The 20,026-nt window shown below is 41.4% G+C and overlaps 1 protein-coding gene across 6 annotated transcripts; it reads left to right on the top strand.

The window, feature by feature from the left end:
• Positions 1-594: 594 nt before the first annotated feature.
• On the top strand, positions 595-15,098 carry LOC133801131 (uncharacterized). 6 transcript variants are annotated; one of them, XM_062239283.1, is made up of 6 exons: positions 595-1,274; positions 1,433-1,462; positions 11,461-12,325; positions 12,800-13,675; positions 14,258-14,767; positions 14,851-15,098. In XM_062239283.1, the coding sequence occupies exons 4-5, from the start codon at positions 13,205-13,207 to the stop codon at positions 14,522-14,524; spliced, it is 738 nt and encodes a 245-aa protein (XP_062095267.1). In that variant the 5' UTR covers positions 595-1,274; positions 1,433-1,462; positions 11,461-12,325; positions 12,800-13,204; the 3' UTR covers positions 14,525-14,767; positions 14,851-15,098. The 6 variants fall into 6 exon arrangements, 4 of the variants coding, with proteins under 4 accessions (XP_062095267.1, XP_062095281.1, XP_062095275.1 ...); XM_062239297.1 differs by having other exon boundaries at positions 1,400-1,462; XM_062239291.1 differs by lacking the exon at positions 1,433-1,462.
• Positions 15,099-20,026: the final 4,928 nt, after the last annotated feature.

Genomic DNA, 20,026 nt, shown 5'->3' with positions numbered 1-20,026 from the left:
GATATAAGAACGACATAGAAGTTGAAACATATAAAGAACGATGGATATAGAGTTAGATTTATAAAGATTGTACTTGCACTACTACAAAATTGTACTTAGGCAACACACGAGAGACAACATTTTTCATAGAATTGTTGTCTCGTGTCAAAAATAGACATGTGAAAAGAGTAGTTCTTGAACTGTCGTGTCTTGCAAATTAAAACTTACATGATATTACAGTTCAGGTGCGATTGTCGTAGCATGTCTACTTTTAACATGACATGACATTTATGCAAAAACTATTTTCTCATCCAATATAATTTTTTTAATCAAGTACAAAAAAGATTATTATTTTTGTATAATTTAATATATTATATAAATATATTCATAAAAAATTATAAATTAATAATTTGCAACATAGAATAGCTATTCGTTAAAAAATAAGGTTTTCCAATAAATTATTCAAAGAATTGTTTAATTTTTTAATAATTTGTAATATTAATTATTAATTCAATTAGTTATTATATATTTAATAAAAAAATTATTTAATTTTAATATTTATATTTATATATACTATAAACTTTAGCCCTCCTATCGTCTCTTCCCCGTCGATTATGCCTCCCCTTCTCTTCTCTTCAGTCGACGATGTCTTCTCCAGTCTATCTTCTCTTCTTCCGTCAAAGCCTAGCCACCTAAAGTCGTTAAAGCCCAACCACCCTAAGCCCTCCATTACAGCCCACCGACCTGAATTTCTCTCACTGAATCCCCAAGCCCACCCAGCCCTCATCTCACTCAGGTCCCTCTGTGTACACTCTGCGTCCTCCCTCTTTGACTAGTATGTTTTATATATATACATTTAATTTTTTTTTCTCATTGTTTCTTTATTCAAATCTCTACTCTCTCTCTCTCTTCCTATAGTTGATTCGTCTCTTTTTTCCAGAGGTATAAAAATATGTACATGTGTATATATATGTGTGTGTTTAACTCACAAAGAAAAACTCACTAATTAACTTTCTCATTTCCCTCTTTAGTGCACCATAGCCGACACATAACTCACCCATTCATTTCATCAATCGCTCCCCTATTTCTCTCTAAACACAATATAATCTCTTCTATCTCTCTCTCACACATGCCTAAGGGCCACTCTCTACTCCCACATGGTCGGTGGCTAGTGCGAAGTGCATTGAGTTCAGCGTGCAACGGGGGGCTGGGCTAAGACAACGCAATAGCTTTTCGTTCAGGAACCTCCCTCCCTCCCTCTCTCTCTCCCGTGGGTGATGGTGTCCTGGGTTGGGGTAAGCTTTTGGGTATGCAATTTTGTTTTAATTATTTTTATAAATCTATATCTATGTTTTTCTATTGTAAATTTACTAGCCCAAGTTCAGTTATGGGTTTGATTGCTTTAATATCATCCCTTTAGTTGCATATATGATTTGCTATGCCTGGATCACAGGACCTTAAGCCGAGGCTTAGACACATGAAGGTATGTCGTTTGGCATCCCTCGCCATACTCTTTAGCATGAGAACTGTTATTTTCCTCTTGATTATTTACTCAATTTATATTGAATTTGTTGACCTTCTTGTCATTTGATGGACACATGGTATGCGTAAATATGGTTCTGCTGTTGGAGAATACATGGTGGTGTTTGTTGTGGTGGTTGCCATGGGGTTATTGATTTCTTTGTGTGTATTCACTTTGCATTTTGTTTTACAAGTCACAAAATTATTTAGTTTGTACCGATATATATTATGGATTTGGGACTTTGATGTGCATTTGTTGCTCTGTTTTGTTCTCTCCTTTAAGCGTACCTACTGGTTTGATATTTCAAGGTAAGTTGTTTCAACAATTTTACATGTTTCATTAGTGGGCACGAGATTTATATTACTTTCTTTACAGTTTTTTTAATCTTTCCTCAGCATAGTTGTTTCATAAGGTGTTTATATATTTATGGGCACTTGTATAATCTTCTAAGTGTTTTGACACAGAGCATTCAATTCGAAAGTTGTGTCTTCCAACAATAGGTCAATTAGCTTCTTAGCCATGCTTCTCTATTTGTATATATGTATGTCGATGTGGGAATTTTTCCCTTAAAGCATCTATCGATGAAGACACAAGGCAACAGAAGAAAGGGTCTCGCATAGCGAGGCCCGCATGTCCGAACCCTCAAAAAAGCCAAGTGTGCAAGGTCTGTATGGGTGAGAACCTCGATAACAAAGCCTTACTCACCTTAGACCTAAGGCCTCGGCATAAGGTTCATTCTAGTAGAAGAGACCCTCGAATAGAGAGGCCATATATGCCTATGTTTCTCGTACGCCTAGCTAGCCTATATGCCCAAGTGTCCCCCGTACACGAAGCCACAACCCATGAGCACCTTGCATCACTAGGCCCCTTAACTTGCATCAAAAGGACTACGAGAGACTAAGCCAAACTCGCATGACTCGCAAAGCATCATTTCGCCAGGTTGAACTCGCTATGCGAGGCGCCTTCCCTTACACTCAGGGCTTCGCACAAGATGTCACTTCTCATCATCTGTGCGCGCTAGAATTCCTCGTGGCAAGGGCCTCGCTATGTGAAAGCCTCACTATGCGAGGTGCCTCTCCCTAATGAGTGTTGCGCTAAGATGGGCACCCGCCCCCTAATGAATATACGTCAATGTGCCAATGCACAAGGGCCTCACTATGCGAGGTCAACATGCCTAGACGCGACTCACCCCCGCGGCCATGCGCCACATAGCCGGAAGGAATAAGGGCCTCGCATAGCAAGGCACAATACGCACATGTGCCAAGATACACACCTGAAGATGCGAAGCCTTGCCTATCTGAGGACACCTATCTTGTGCCCGAGACTCCACGTGGGACCTTGCATCTCACCAACCCAATGACCCGCGCGAGGCACCTTGTCCCGTCACATGCTCCTCGTGCCTCGCAGAAGAGACCTTGCTTTCCTTCCTGAAGCAGGTGCCACCAGCGAGGCACACCCTCACCGTGGCTTCTCACTATATGTAAAGTCTGAAACATCTGGAATATGTGTATGAGGGACACTAGTAGAGACCCAATCATCACTTGGTGTCAAGCTAGAATTGGTGAAGACAATTGAGTATGTTATTCGTGATAACTCGTAAGCTTTCCTACACTTAGCAAAATGTAGGAAACTTGGAGAAAAGATGTATCTTGGAAATGTGAAGAGGACCATCATGTACGAGTCACGCGTATGTACGACCATGAGGAGGACAAAGGCGGGACTTTGACATCTATATCAAAATATTAGTGGTGGTATGAATCAGTACGAAGAGTGGAGACACTACCTGAGCTCCCCTGACCATGTACCAGGGTCGACACCACAACCTTCTGCACCACTACCTTTGTGTCACTACCCTGACAATGTACCTAAGTACATTTTTGTCCCTTGGGACCACAATGTATTAGGAGCCATTAGAGCTGAACTATAAATAGATCTTCACCCATCCAGCAAAAGGGTTGGAAAATTGATTGTATACATAGGTAGTTAAGCAAAATATGTGTTTTCCTCCATTGTTATTGTTCTACACTCTTCTTGTTCAAGATTTTCATAAATTCTATCTACCTAGTTTTCATAATACACTTCGAGTTTTCCGATATTAGATCGTCGACGAGTTCTCACCGTCAACAGTTTGGGGCCATCTGTGGGAAGGACAAGTATCAAGTCACTATTCTTCCATCAATTCCGATAAGAAGAAATGCAAGGCGTTCAAGACGCCTAATGGAATCACAAGACATGGAGATCCACCTGGACGGAGACCAACTAAGGGCCTCCAGGAGAAACCCTCCACCCCCTTAGAATGGAGGTGCACTGAAGGAACATCCAGTCCCTGAAGAGGAAAAGGAGGCATCATTCCCAGCTGTCCCACCTAATAGAGATCCTCCAAAAACCTTTAGCCACCTCCGTGGGTGTCCCGGGTATGCACCCTCCTCCTTGACCATCGACCGCTCCGAGAGTTGCGCAAAATTAATCAAAGGCTGGAGACCATGTTAGAAAACATGTAGGAGGTGTTGAACGACCTACTAGAAGGGAAGTCAAGCATGCCTCTTCCCAAACATAGGGAGGAAAAGCATGGGAGAGGAGAAACCACCATCCCCAAGGACGATAGAAAAACCCAACTTTCCACTAGCCATACTCCCCGGACAAAGCACCACGAAAGCCTTGGGCTAGCGAAGTACACCCAAGAGCAAAGATGGAGGGGTCGTAGAAACGAAGTCGAGGATACATCTAAAGAGACACCTCCTGACCTAAGAGTGAAGCTCAATAGAAGGCCAAATGTAAGAACAATGCCCCACATGGCTCTTCTGGAAGACAAGAGCTAGACACCTTCGGATTTGAGGGACTCCTTGAATATAAGGAGGCAAGAGCTAGACACCGAGATGAGGAGCCTTTGAAGAAAACTAGTCACCACGTCCGATGAAGAGTTTGGCTACGAGTCACCTTTCACAAGGGAGATTAAAGTAGAACGACTCCCAGCCAACTTCAAAGAGCCTCACATGACCCCTTATGAAGGCATTACGGATGCCAAGTACCATCTTGATGCCTTCAACGACTTGATGAAGTTGAGGTGCCATTGCTTCACTGTCACGCTGAAGGGGCTACATACAAATGGTTTAAGAGGCTAAGGCCAGGTGCCATCAGGTCATGCCGGCAGTTTTCCGACGAATTTCTCCAATAGCACCGTGCAGTACGTGATTACACCATGTCGGGCACCAACCTCGCTAATGTAAAGCAGGGTGAAGGCAAAAGCTTAAAAAGTTACATTCATAGATTCAACGTGGAGGTGGCTAAGGTGGGAAGCCTAACTCGAGGAGAACTAAAAAGGCTATCAGTGTCGGAGTGCGTCCAAGTAGCAAGCTATGGGACGATATGCTCAAAAGCGAGGTCACTGACTAAGAGACAACTTCTATGAAAGAGCACAAAAATACATCCTCGTCGAGGATGGCCACGAGAACCTTAAGGCAGGAAAAAGTGAACCCTTTTTCAAGCTCTCAACCCTTGAAGGCTCAAATGGTGTAAAGAAGAAGAGAGTGTATGAAGGACCAAGGGACAACCACCAAAGAAAGCACATACGTGGAGGTGAACCTAGGCAAACGCCATACACCTTCTATACAGACCTAACAGATATCAGGGAGCATATCTTCCCCATAAACAAGAATTAGGTGCCTTTCAAGAGACCCCCGCGGATGAAGAGAGACCGATCCAAAAGGGACCCTAGTAAGTATTGTCAGCACCATAAGGATATTGGCCACACCACAACTGAGTGTACCTATTTGAAAATAGAAATCGAGGAACTATTATGCAGGGTGCACCTAGGCAGGTATGTCAGAAGGGAAAACCCAGTACCAAAGGATCAGCCATCCTATCCACAGGCTCGAGAGCGAGCCTCGAAGGTGTAGTAAGAAGTAAGAACGATGTTCAGAGGTCCAGGATTTAGTGGACAGTCGAGGAAGGGATGGGATAGATATGTCAGGGAAGCAAAAAGAAGTCTACCCCCGTGCACCATGAGCCTGGAGTAACGACCCCCAAAGAGCTTTAAGGGGTAAAATGATTTGATAACCTTCATAGAGGAAGATGCGCGAGGGGTGCATTTCCCCCACAGCGACCCCTTGGTGCTGACTGTTGAACTGGCCAATATGAGAGTGCATCGAGTCCTCATGGACAATGGTAGTTCTGTAGATATCTTATATTTCTCCACATTTGAGAAGATGGGATTGGGAGTAAGGAACATAAAACCCTTCCATACCCCCTTATATGGATTCACTGGGAACTTAATACAACCTTTAGGAGACATCGAGTTAGCCCTCACCATGGGGGAGCAACCCAGACAAACCACTGTCATGACGAACTTTGTTGTATTAGATTGCGCTTTGGCTTTCAATGCGGTATTAGCGGTGACATCGATATATCTCATGTCCGTTAAATTCCCAAATCTTAGGGAGATAGCAAGCATAAAAGGAGAACAAAATGAAGCAAGAGAGTGTTATAATATCTCTCTCCGCACAACTACCAAGCCATGAGAACCCATGGCGATGGTGATACATGGAGGCGCAAACCCACATTCACACTTGTGGGTGAATGACATTGTCATACCCCGAGCATGGAATGCAGAACATCTCATTAAATATTACCAGTAAGACTTTCGCATCTAATGCATAAATATTTGTACCTTGTTTGTTTGCCTTATGTTAATTTCTGTAGTTAAAAATCAAAGAGGTTGCCCAGATAACCTTATAGTAGATGCAATGTTGCCATGCGTGCCTTTGTAATCTGCTTTCTATCAATGAAAGTGTTTCCTATCTCGCATATTACATTTCTTCTTTATGCATGCACCTATATAACAAATATGCACACATTGTCAAAATCTATGTTGAAGCGAAATGATCAAAGTGCTCAATGGAATGAATCCCACCAAGCACTTGGGGGTAGGATAGAAGGCATATATATTGCAAAAAAAAAAAAAAAAACCTTGTGAGGCATCTCTTCAGTTCACGAGGGTTAGCTACCCTTATGGATGTCAAGGGAGCCAAAAGGTCCTACAGGGATAACCTCGCAACAAAGGCTAGATATTTCCACGAGGAGCACGCTCTCAATGAAGACATCTCCTGATAAGCCTATATTATTTCTTGGATTCATAAGGATTAGCTACTCTTATGGATGCCAAGGGAGCCAAAAGGTTCCATAAGGACAACCTTATGATAGGCTAATACCTCCATGAGGGATAAGGCCTCAAGGAGGACGCCCACCAATAAGCCTAGAGCGGCCACCAAGCCGTCTAGCCAAAAATTGTCCGACAAGAGACACTTATGAAAAGAAGTAAAAAAATTTCACGAGGAAAAACTCCTAATAAAGGCTAATACATCCACGAGGGGTGAGACATTAAGGAGAGCATCCACCAATAAGCCTAGAGCAGCCACCAAGCCGCTAGTAAAAAATGGTCCTAAAAGAGACCCTTGTAAAAATAATACTATGCATAATGACGAGAAAGACGATTCTCGTACAAAATAAAAAGTGCGCACAAAGAATATAAAAGGATGCCAAGAACACAGGATTGACATGTCCTTATAAGTATAGTCAAGGTGCACCAATAAGACTACGATCATCAGTCCAAAGAAGACATAAAGAATTCATCAAAGAAGAGGGACTTATCAAAGCCCCTTACGCATGATAACTAAAAGAGGTTGACAAAGATTAAGAAGGCCAATACATCCTCGCAACCAGTACAAAGTTAAGCAAATGTCCCATATATAAAAGTTCTGCACACAAAGGCAAACTTAAAGGACCTCAGACGTAAAGATTTCCACATATAACCAAAAGAAGTTCCATGCAAAAGAAAAAAAAAACATATAGGGTTACACAACAACAAAAAAATATAATAATAAGCCTTGGAGAGGGGCCTATGGGTTCCCACCCGACCTCTCCACTCGGCAATCTTCTCAGTCGCATACTCTCCAAAGGGGGATGGTTGACATCAGAATTAGTCCTCCACACGGCATGCAATGTGCGCTCGACTATGCCATTCTCAGTGTTCAACAGTTCAACCTCAAGAGCATTAATCTTCTCATTTAGGGTACGAATATTTTCTTCGAACCTGGTGTTAGAGCGAGAAGTCGATGCGGCCTTGGCTAGTGCAGCATCGCTCTGGCGGACTGCCTCAGCAAGTTGGCCCTCCAAGTCACTGACCCATGCGGTCAACTCATCTTTTTCTACCTTGGCCAAGGAGAGGTCCTTCATCTCCCCTTAAGCTCGAACTGTAACCGTTGCATTGATGAGGAGCTCAAGGCGAAAAAACAGTGACCCAAGATGGAAGGCTAAGAAAAACAAAGAAACAAAACAAAACATCAATGATCAGGCGATATCAAAACTGAAAAAAATTTCATTAAGTGTTCTGACATGCACTTGCATAGAGCCTAGCATATAAGCCTCACCCAACTCGGCATCTTGAGTATCATATAAGACCCCCACTCGGCTTCTGAAATATTCCCCATGTAGTGGCTCATGGCCTCTCCGTACTGGGTTGCCAAAGGTTGCCCTCGGGAAGTGAAAGTATGGGCTCGGCAGGGGGAGACACGTATACCTATTAATGCATGCCTAGATAAGGAAGAGGATCGGGAAGGTCCTGATCCATCCACGGAGGCACGAGGAGCGGAGTGGCGAGGAGTCTCCTCTTTAGGAGTGAGGCATCCAAAGACGCCTGTCCCAAATGCGCCCCCAAGGATGGAAGAGCATCGTCAAAGGAAGGCAGGATGAAATTCCTCTTCGGGATAAGAGGAATAGGACGGGTGTTGAAAGCAAACTCGCCACCTACTACCAGCGACGGGTTCGAGGAAGTGACGTCGTCCGTGCATCCATCATCGACAACATCCCCGACCCTGTTAGCCAAGGATCTTAAGCAGGAATAGTTCTTACACTCCACCTCAACCTCATCTTCAGTATCCATAAGGTCACCGTCAGAGTAATGATAGTCTTCATCATCGTCATCATTGTCTATGGTCACTGGGATGGTAGACATGGATGAGACAGAGCACAAGGAAATCGCTTGATGAAGTCAGCACAGCCAGGACCTTCGCCACACGATCGTGAGATGCCAAACTCAAAGCAGGGCTGACAACCCCTTCAAGACCTATGGTCAAGGAAAAGAAATAAGTATAGTTAGGCAAACCTTAGGAGGTGGGTAAAGACAAGTAAAGTATAACATAAAAAAAATTAATATATGTATATATGTAGGTAGAAAAGGCTTGCTTGATGTGTTGAAATGCGTATGCTGAGTAGATACACTATTGGGGAAGAAAAAACCGTTCTTCCACGAACCCCTATTGGAAATAGAGCCCACCACAAGGGGGTACCCTGTGGGAGCCACAACTTTCTGGAGCTGATAGAAGCCAGGGGCTATTAGGTTCACCCTCAGAGTGTACAGATGATGGACCTCATTCATGGATGGCCCCCAAAGGTGCACTTGCTTGTATAACACATACAAACAACTCAGCACAACCCAAGAGTTGGGAGACAGCTGAAGAGTTGCTAGCTCGAAATAGTAAAGTATCTTAACAAAGAAGGGGTGAAGTGGCAGGACTCCTCCAGACTTGATCACTGAGTCGCTAAAAGCTACAAGCCCCTCAAGGGGCTCAGATGCACGGTCTTTACGAGTTGGAATGACGAAGCTAATTTCCGGTGATAGTTGATGGGCCTTCATCTTGTTAGAAAGCTTAATCCGGGTAAGAGTAGACTTGATGCCTGCATTCTCGGAATTGTCAAGATCTCCCTCAGCAAGTTTGATATAGGGATAAAAACATGTGGTTTCTGAGTTACTGACTTCATCAACCCCCTAGAAGACCCTCTACATGTCCTACGTCTACCTGCATACTTCTTGACCCTGTTATGTTCGGTTGTGGACAGACAAAGAAACGAGGGAAAAACCATGGAGAGAAACTCAGGTTCAAATGGATCATAATCAGCACCTCGATGGGTAGGACCCCAGAGTCTGGGGCAAGATCGCCATAGGAAGATGGAGGATCAGGTGGCAGGTTTTCCTCTAGGCAAGCGATTTCGACTATGCAATCTTGAAGGGTTGATTTTAGTTGGGAGACATGTTTCATTCCATGGGGAGAAACCTAAACCCCCACCACTGGTAACAGATTCGAGTTCACTCTAAAGGCCCTATGCCTTATGCCAGAGGTAGCAAAACCTCTGCAGGTAGAGCATTCACACAACCGCATTTACAGAGGGTTTGCAAATATCGGCCTCAGAGTCAAAAGATGACAACTCGATAGGCTCAACATCAGGTGGGACTTTAAAAGACCATCCAGATGCCATAGGCAAGCTAAGACTCAACGACATGTGTGCGTGAAGACAACCCTATATCTACAACATGAGTGTAAAGGGTGTAAGATAGAGATCCATGTATACACACCTAATACGCCATGGGAACAAAGAACTCTTAAGGAACAGGTACATACTAACCTATAGCCCTACCCTCGTATAAAAGATAAAAGAGACATGCATATCACTGGGAGAGAAAAGTATAGGGAAATTTGATTAATCATGCTTACATTAGCTTAATAATTAAAATTTGAACCAAAGTTAACCACCATATGAAACCAATGCTCATCTTTCATTTAATACCAAAAATACACATCTCATAACAAAATCTCATACCTTTCCTCTCTAAAATCTTGCAAGAAAGATACACATGGGTAAGTGATTTTCTTTGATTCTTGTTGTTGTTGATTGTTTTTATGATTTAGAATGTTGTTTAGATGTTGGATCTGTAGTTTGTTGGTATTTTTTGCTGTTTTTTGGGTGAAAATCGTATTCTGTGAAAATCTGTGTTTGTTTTGGTTCCTTGATTAAATGCCCGATAGTGTCCGATAGAGGCCCCATTTGGGCATGATAGTTGTTGAGTTTCAAGGTTAGGGATGAAGGTCCGATGGCAATTCGATGGTTACCCGATATGTTTTGTTACCTGATGGTCATTCAGGTCCGATGGCTACCCGATGGTTGCCCGATAATTATTTTGAATATATACACCCTTTAAGTACGATAATGGTACAATAGTAGTCTGATATATGCCCGATAGTGGGTATTAAGTTACTGTGAACCTAATAGTACGATGGTACCTATACGTGCCCGATACATGTCTGATAGTACGATGGTACACGATGGTACACGATAGTGATAAAAAAACATAAATAAAAACTGTAACTTTTTCCCTGCCCATTTCCCATTCCCTCTCTGCCAAAACTTCACTCCCACAAAACCATCGAGCAACCCATAACTACCCTCACCCGACGCATCTCTCCCCTCACCCGACGGTCTGAAAAACCCCCACCATCCGACGAAGGAAAACCCAGACCACCGGAGACCAAGCCTCACCCAAACCCCAACCCCCACCGGAGACGAAGGAAAGCTCAAACCCCGAAGAAAAACCGACACCCCATTACGCAAAAATGTCTAGGGTATGTGTTTTTTTCAATTTCTTTTCCATTGGAAAATGTTATAGTATGTATTATTGAATTTGACTGTGTGAAATCTGACTGTGTGAAATCTGGTAAACCGTAAAATTTTGAAATTTTTTTATGTGTTTTTTAGAGGTACGATAGTATTTGTGTTTTCTCATAACTTCAGGTTGAAGATGATTGTACGATAGGAGTACGATAGTGGTTTGACGTTGGTACGATAGTTTTGTGTTTTCTGATAACTTGAGGTTGAGGATGAAGGTACGATAGGGTACGATGTGTGCCCGATATTGGGAACAAATTGTTGTGTTGTTATAATCCGATGGTATACGATGTGAGGTACGATGGTGAACGATAATGTTATAGTTCCAGTTTTTATTTTTTTTCATTGGTGTCCGATATGGTGCGATAGTGTCCGATAGTTGCTCGATAGTAGATTGCAGAATATAAAATTTGATGTTTTTTTTTGTTATTCTATTTAATTGGGTATTTATTTGTTTTATGCAGAACTTAAGACCTCCACAACTGATAGTTCCAGTAGAGGAACATTTTACGGGACGTATCACTTGGCGCGGCAGTTGGTACTTTCCAAAGATTAAAGCAAAATTTATACAGTGTGGTTTATTGGATTGGGTGAAGGAATCTCCTTTCAAACAGTTCTTCATGGAGAAACCATTAAACTTTTCTGGTGCCTTAGTCCATCAGCTGTTGTTGCACAAATTCAGAGGGGAGAAGACTGACGAAGTCCAGTTTTATATTGGGAAAAAAACGATGTAGATTTAGCCAATTGGAGTTCGCTTTAGTTACTGGTTTAAATTTCGAGGCCGGACCGTCTGAAGCTGAGATTAAAGCGAAGACCACTTCGGATCGGTTGATTCTTGAGTACTTTAATGGTCACTCCCCAGTGAGCATAGGGCAACTGCGCAGAACTTTTGAGAGTTGTCAAATAGTTGATGATGTGTACAAGATGAGTTTGTGTTTATTAGTAGAGGGTGTTTTGAAAGGTCGTGAGGAGAAGTTGATGGTTTGGACTGACATGCTGAAGATGGTAGATGACGTTGACTTCTTTTTCCAGTACCCGTGGGGGAAGATATCATACCAGAAGTTGTTACAAACTTGTCAAAAAGACTTTGTAGAAATGGAGAAGCATTTACTGAAGAAGATTGAGAAAGGAAAGACTCAGAAGGAGGCCAAGTAATCTATTTATAGGTATGCTGCAGCATTGCAGTATTGGGCTTTTGAGTCCATCATTGAGTTGGGTCAGGATTATGCTGTGAGATTGGGCCAAGACATTCCAAGAATGATCAACTAGCAGAGCAAGGAGAAAGTAGAGATACACAAAGAGCAACTTATTAAGTTGTTTGCCAAAAATGTGAGTTTTTACTTTACTTTTTAAATATTTTGAATATTCTATATTTTGTTCTAGATATGCAATTCTATGGGTACTGCACGATAGGAATACGATAGGGTACGATTTGAGTACGATTGTGGGGTTATTTTGTGGTTTTTTGTCAACTGTTTGAAAACTGGCTAAGGGGTACGATTTGGTACGATGATGGTCCGATTGGGGTACGATATGTATTCTGTATTCTTTATTAAAGTAGTTGTATAGGTACGATGTAGTACGATGATGGTACGATAGTTAGCAAGTAATTCTCACTTACGGGTACGATATTGTTATGTTATGAGTACGATATTGGTACGATATTTGCATGATATGGGTACGATATGGTACGATTGAGGTACGATTGGGGTACGATAGGTTACCATTGTTCATCGATGACAATTACTTATTTTTTATATTGTTTTACTTTCCAATCTAAATATTCATTGTTTTTTGTGGCAGTTGACAGTATACCCCTACCTGTGTGCCCGACCTGCTGAAGAACAGTATGTGAGGACCCTTACAGACAATGAAGCCCCATTGTATGTGGACATGGGGTTAGAGGAACTAGATGTGGGTGCCGAAGGACAGCCTACACAGGAAGTCTTACAGAGCCAGACTGAAAAGCTTGCTGAAAAGTTAGCTGAGCAAGCAGAAGCAGCAAATATTTTTAAGGAGGTTTCACCACCTCCAGCACCTGAGGCACCTGAGGTTCCCCCATCAGCAACTCATGCCAGCACCTCCTCCCAAGCTGAGCAACCAAGTTACTGTATGATTTTGGCCAGGTTGGAAAAGGTTGAAGGACAACAAAGTGCCCTTATTAAAGGTTAGTCCGAGATCTTGGGTTAATTGCAGAAGCTAATCACAATGATGGAAGATCTTAGTAGGCCAGCTCCAGATCCACACCCTCAGTCCACTGAAGAAGGCCCTCAGTTTCCTGTAGATGAAGACATTCTCCCTAACGATTACAAACCTGATGATGTAAATGATCACATTTTTCGCACAGCAGAGGATAGGCAAATTACTGTAATCGGAGATACTGATGATTTTGAAGTACAATTCTTAGACATAGCTCCACCAGCACCGGAGAAGAGGAGAGAAAGAAAGAGGCCTAGGTGGTTCGATGAGTACACTGCAATGAAGAAAAGGAATAAGAAATCGAAGACAGCAATGAATGTGGATCCATTGAGGGTTGTTGATGGTAAATTACTTATGACCTTTCACAAGTGGTTGCTTGGCACCATTGGGAATAAATATCCGAGGGAATGCTTCTCAGGGACACACGATACTGCTTGGTTCCTGAAACTGCATACTCCGAGGACATGGCTTTCTGACTCTGTAAGTTTTCTATAACTTCATAATTAAATAATGTTGAAAATTTATTTAAATGTTTCTATATGTAGTGGTACGATATAGGTACGATTGGTGTACGATGGTAGTACGATAATTATAAGTGTCAAATTATAAACTGTTAATATTGTCCATGGTACGATGGTGGTACGACATTAGCACGATAGGGATACGATATAATTTGTTAAGTAGTTACTATTAACATCGTAATTTTAGAATTTGTAGTGGGACGATATAGGTACGATGATAGTACGATAATAGTTAGTTTCAAATTGTTAACTTACTTTGCCAATGGTACGATGATGGTACGACAGTGGGAGGCTATTGGGTACGATGGTGTATAGTACTGTAGTTTTTGCCATAAATGTACGATGATGGTACGACATTAGCACGATAGGGGTACGATAGAAGGTTTTATTGTTGTGATTTAGTTACTATATTCATGTACGATTAGGGTACGATTATGATACGATTGGGGTACGATATTTACTATATTAATGGCTGATAGTTTTTTGTTTATTTATTTTGGTACGATAATGTGGTTACTGACTTAATTTTCCTTTAATGTAGCATTTAGATGTAGCATTCCATCTCATGAGGAGGCGTCTAGAAGTTTATCCTGACATGTACTCTCAGAACTGTGTTGTTATGCCTACAATTTTTCCCGAATCATTGAAGGCTCGGTGGGACGCTTTTCCAGGTTCTGACTACTCTAGCTTTAGTTGGGATGACAGTATATTGGACTTGGTTAGGGGTGATGCAGTCCAGTTCTTACCGAGTTGGCAGAACAAGGAGTTCATTTATTTTGTCATCTTCTTGAAAGACCAATTGCATTAGGTAGCTGTAGAGGCAGACCTGAATGGGTGGATGTTCAACATCTTTGATTCCAGTATTGGATCAATTTCCGAAAACGATTTGATCAGTTTGATGGTTGACTGGTGTACCATTTTCCCGTCGGTCCGGTTTATTTGAGAACCATGACCTTATACTCGCGCCTCAGTTGACAGCATCAGAGAACCAGGTCAGACCCTTCGATTGGAAACTCACTCCACGTGAATTCGTACCGCAAACAAAATCCAGGTGAATTTTATGAAGTATCACATATTAATTATTATTTCTTAATTACAAAACTTTATTAAATTATTGTTTATTTTCTAATGCAGTGGCGATTGCGGATGTTACGTAATTGAGCATATCGAACATAAGCTTCTACAACTACCATTTGATAATGCAACTGACAATAATATGAAAATTTTTAGGCAAAGGTGGTGTGTAGACTTATTCTACCAAAACTTATGTTGAACAGCCTTAATTTTTTTGAATTGTATAATTTTTTTATTGCTCTTTTTGTAATTACTACATTTTAATGTGTTTAATCTTTGCAATCGTACTATCATCGATCACTATCGTACTCTATCGTACCCTCACATGTCTCACAAATTTCACGAAACTGTACTGAAACCATATCATCGTACCACAATCTGACCATTATCGTACATAATCGTACCCTAATGTCGTACATTAACTATCGTACTACATCGAGCAACGTCGTACCATATTGTAAGATACATTTAAATAATCATACAACAAATGATATCGTGCATTGTCGTACCGACATCGTGCACTATCGGACCAACACTGGATTATTACATATTTAAGAGTTTCATAATGGAGAAAAAAACAGAAAAAAAAACCTGCAAAATCCAGCACATAACAAATATTACTAGTTCAAACATAAATAAAACATAATAGGTCAACTAGAATACAAACAAAACAATTTAACCTCGGTACTTGCAAGACGCTTTGTTGTGCCCTTTACCACCACACTTGCTACAACATCGTTGTATCACAACCTTGTCTCCATTAGAAGGATATCGATTTTTCCTAATTCGTCCGACCTTTTGCTTCTTCGGTCGGCCTACAGGTTTCTTCTCAATCGGTACTCCAACTTGGATGTTCTTAATGTATTCAGGCAATTCCCAATCATCCTCATCACCAACTGGCATAATTGTCCCCTCATATGTGCTCTTCCAACACTCTCTTGTGTAATATTGAGAGCACAATGCGTACATGCTAATATTTCGTTCTTGAGCAGCAGCACATGCATGTGGACAAGGAATCTTCATGATTTGGAATAGGCCGCAACTGCATGTTCGTGCCTCCAAATCAACTATACCACAGCTCTGAACTGTTCCTCCGGGGTGGACATTAAATGTATAAGGTCCAGCTCTATCGACGCTTAAGAACCGAGATTTCTCAAATTGACATGACAAGTCCCCCTCCATAACTGGTGATAGAGACGTGCTACACTTTTCAGCGTTTTCCTTTCGAGTAGCAAACCATGTTTGAATAGTAAACCTGATGAATTCAACAAAAGCAGTGATCGGGAAGGCTCTTGCGTCCTTAGTTTTGCTGTTGAAACTTTCAGCCCAATTACTTGTCATTACATTGTAACGATCCCCTGGAAAGTACGCACGAACCCATCTTTCAAATCCAATGCCCTCAAGATATAGTGCAACTCGAACATCCATTGTTTTTATCTTCTCAAATTCTCTTTCAAAATTTGTCTTCTTATACGAGTATGCACAACTGTAAATATGATCCGTGAAGCCATCAGTCTTAAACTTGCTAGCCACGTTCATAATAATGTGGTGGTAGCATGCGCCGTGGGGTGCATCAGGGAAGACAAGTTCCAAAGCATGAACAATGCTTTGATGCATATCCGATACGAATGCTAAGTTCTCAACATCACCAATCGCTTGTTTCAACTTCCTCATGAAATAGGTCCAAGAGTCGTGGTTCTCACTGTCAACTATTGCGAAAGCAATCGGAAATATGTGGCTGTCTGAATCCAATGCCACGGCACACAACATTTGGCCACCATACCTAGTTTTCAAGAAGGACCCATCAATACATATAACAGGTTGACAAAACTTGAATCCCCGCCTACAAGCACCCAGAGAAAAAAAACAATACTTGAAGCGACCCTCGTCTACCTTGAAATAATTAATGGAATCGGGATTGTTCAACTGCAGCATGTGCAAGTACCCAGGTAACTTCGAATATGAAGCTTCAGGCGTACCCCTAACTATGTGGAGTGCCTTCTCTCTGCATCTCCAAGCCTTCTCATAACTCATTTCGATCCCGAAAAAATTCTTCATATCTTCTCTTATTTTGGAGGCTAAATAATCTGAACCGTTAACTGAGAATTTATCCTTGATCAGTTCGGCAACTACCAAAGGTGATGCTTGACGGTTATCTTTTTTTCGAACATCGAAGGAACATGTGTGTACATTTTCAAATGCTGTCACCTCGAACATGTTAGAAAGTTGTTTCTTCTTCCCTCTTAACCTCCACCCACAATCAGGATCCTTGCATGTAATGTACCAAACATCAGTACCAGACTTCTTAACTATAAAGTCAAATCCCTTCTTCATTGCAAACAAGCCAGCAACCTTCTTTAAATGTTCCTTGTCTCTGAAAAAATTTCCTAAATGAATCTCCCCGCCCGATGTGCCACCCATAGATATATAGTGACTATTATCCTCAATGTCTTCTCTTGTAAACATCTGAGCTTTGAATTTATTATAATATGTCGAAGAAGAGAGTGGATCACTAAATTCTCTAGCATCATTTGTTCCGTCTGGACGACTACTACTAGTACCAGGTGTTTGGCGATCTTCTCTACGGGGTCTACTTCTACATGTTGTTTGCCTCGGTATTTGGCACGACAATGGACTCAGGCTCAAAGCTTGAGAACGGACCTCTGTTTCTTGGTTGTCTCTTACATCATCATTGCAATCAAAATCAACATCAGGTTCACGATAATTAGGAAAATCGCCATTGCCCTCAAAATCATCTTCAGGGTTAGGACAATCAGGAAAATCATCATGAAATGGCATCTGTGCTACATGATCAACTGTCGGTATGAAAGGGTTTGATTCAGGTACAACAGTGGCTACCAGCATCTCCGGATTTGTTTCTGGAACATAAGTCCCAACCTCACTACGAGTATCCTTAACAGTACTTGGTGGAGGATTACGATCAACAATGATATTCTTCTCCACCAAAGTCACAAAAAGGGGAACAAATTCATCTAGCTTCTTCAAAAGCATTGACAAATATAAGCTTACACCCTTGTCATTCCTTATAAGTTCAGGCCGATACATTAGCCCTTTCATGTACTTATAATTCACTTCTAATTTCAGGTCATACTGCACTTTGTCAACCTCCAGCTCTGAGTACAAAAGTTCAACAAATTGTGAGTAAGTTATGTCTTTCTCCAACTCGGACGTTAAATTTTCGGCTCCATTAAAAACTCAATCTCTACCTTCACGCTCCCAAACACCATTATACATCAAGTACGCGAACAAAGTTGACCCTATCATGTACAAAGAAAAAAAAATCAGTAAATGGCAACAAAATGTCGAAATTTAGTTCGACATTTTTTATCATCGTACCAGTATCGGGCGGTATCGGGCAAAGGTTTATTTATGTTTTTGATCACTTAAAACACTAATATCGAGCAAGTATCGGGGTACCATCATGTACCATCGTACTATTAGGTCCGCAGTAGCTTAAAAACAAAAATCGGGCATATATCGGACTATTATCGATCCATTATTGTACTTAAAGGGCGTATAGATTCAAACTAATAATCGGGCAACCATCGGGTAGCCATCGGACCTTTATGACCATCGGGTAACCAAAACTATCGGGCAACCATGGGGTTGCCATCGGAACTTCATCCCTAACCTTGAAACTCAACAACTATCGTGCCCAAATCGGGCCTCTATCGGACACTATCGGGCATTTAGAAAAAACTCAGGTAACAAAAAAAAACGCAGATTTTCACAGAACACGATTTTCACCCAAAAAACAGCAAAAAATACCAACAAACTACAGATCCAACATCTAAACAGCATTCTAAACCATAAAAACAACCAACAACAACAAGAATCAAAGAAAATCACTTACCCATTTAATCTCTTCACTATGAGCAAAAATAACTCAAAGCTTAGTGTTTCTCCTCAAACAATCCACAATGTCCGAAAGTGTATCTTTCTTGCAAGATTTTAGTATGGAAATCTTGTGTGTAAAACTTATGGTGAAGAGAGAGTGAGAGAGAATGTATGGTGAAGAGAGGTAGAGAGGAAGAGGGAGAATAGAGAGGAAATGTGTTATGAGAAGGGTATTTTTGGTATTAAATGAAAGATGAGCATTGGTTTCATATGGTAGTTAACTTTGGTTTAAATTTTAATTATTAAGCTAATATAAGCATGATTAATCAAATTTCCCAAAGTATACCTGGGTGCATGTATGTGAGTCCATAGATGTGTGAGGATAGCTTTTGGGCGTGTGAAGAGGGGTCAAGAGATAGGTGAGAGTGGACCTTTAGAAATCTGAGAACACCTTATACCCCTACAATGCAAACATGAGACAAGGAAGAATAAGTTAAAAAAATGAATTTAATTAAAAGGGGCGAAAGTTACCTCAAGAGTGCTTCTATGGAGGATAGAACCTTGGAACCCTTAGAAATATCCATTGAGATACCACTAGGCCAAGTAAGTTTTGGTGTGAAAAAATGAATCCAAGCCTTGAGATATTTATAAGGAGAAGTCAGAAATAGCCATTGAGATACCACTAGGCCAAGTAAGTTTTGGTGTGAAAAAATGAATCCAAGCCTTGAGGTATTTATAAGGAGAGTCAAGGCTTCCTAGCCTTTGGATCAAGTCCAGATGAATAGTGGAGATCAAGAGCCTTGACAACTTTGGGATCCGCACCTAAAAATGATTGGCCCCCACTCAATTTCAAGGATGCAACTGGATCACCACCCTAGCTATTTGGTTTTTGTGTTTCTTTATACACTACAAAGAAACACACCACCCAAATATATTTTGTGCTTCTCCACACACTACAAGGTAATGCAACCCCCTAACACAAGACCCTTTCGTCTTCCATGTTTCCTTACATGAAGCAAGCTGAAGGCGAAATTGTCGTAGATATCATAAGAAGAGCATATTAAAAATCTACAAGGACACCTTGAAAGTGTACCCATATACTCGGGGGCAAGTGTGGATGTGAGAATTTTTCCCGTAAAGCATCTATCGATGAAGGCACAAGGCAACAGAAGAAAGGGTCTCACATAGCGAGGCTCGCATGTCCGAACCCTCAAAATAGGCAAGTGCACAATGTCTGTATAGGTGAGAACCTCGATAGCGAAGCCCAACTCGCCTTAGGCATAAGGTTCATTCTTGGAAAAGAGACCATCGCATAGCGAGGCCCTATATTCCCAATCGTCTCATACATCCAACTAACCTATATGCCCAAGTGTCCCCC

Source organism: Humulus lupulus, chromosome 1 (assembly GCF_963169125.1).
Source record: "Humulus lupulus chromosome 1, drHumLupu1.1, whole genome shotgun sequence".
In the NCBI taxonomy this organism is placed as follows: domain Eukaryota; kingdom Viridiplantae; phylum Streptophyta; class Magnoliopsida; order Rosales; family Cannabaceae; genus Humulus; species Humulus lupulus.
The sequence above is the reverse complement of the archived record's forward strand: the minus strand, read 5'-3'. Positions and strand labels throughout refer to the sequence as shown.

Bases quoted from the DNA above. Each gene is read 5' to 3' on its own strand.
- LOC133801131 (XM_062239291.1), top strand. From the start codon at position 13,205: ATGATGGAAGATCTTAGTAGGCCAGCTCCAGATCCACACCCTCAGTCC. The intron at 13,676-14,257 runs GTAAGTTTTCTA...CCTTTAATGTAG, and splicing joins GGACATGGCTTTCTGACTCT to CATTTAGATGTAGCATTCCA.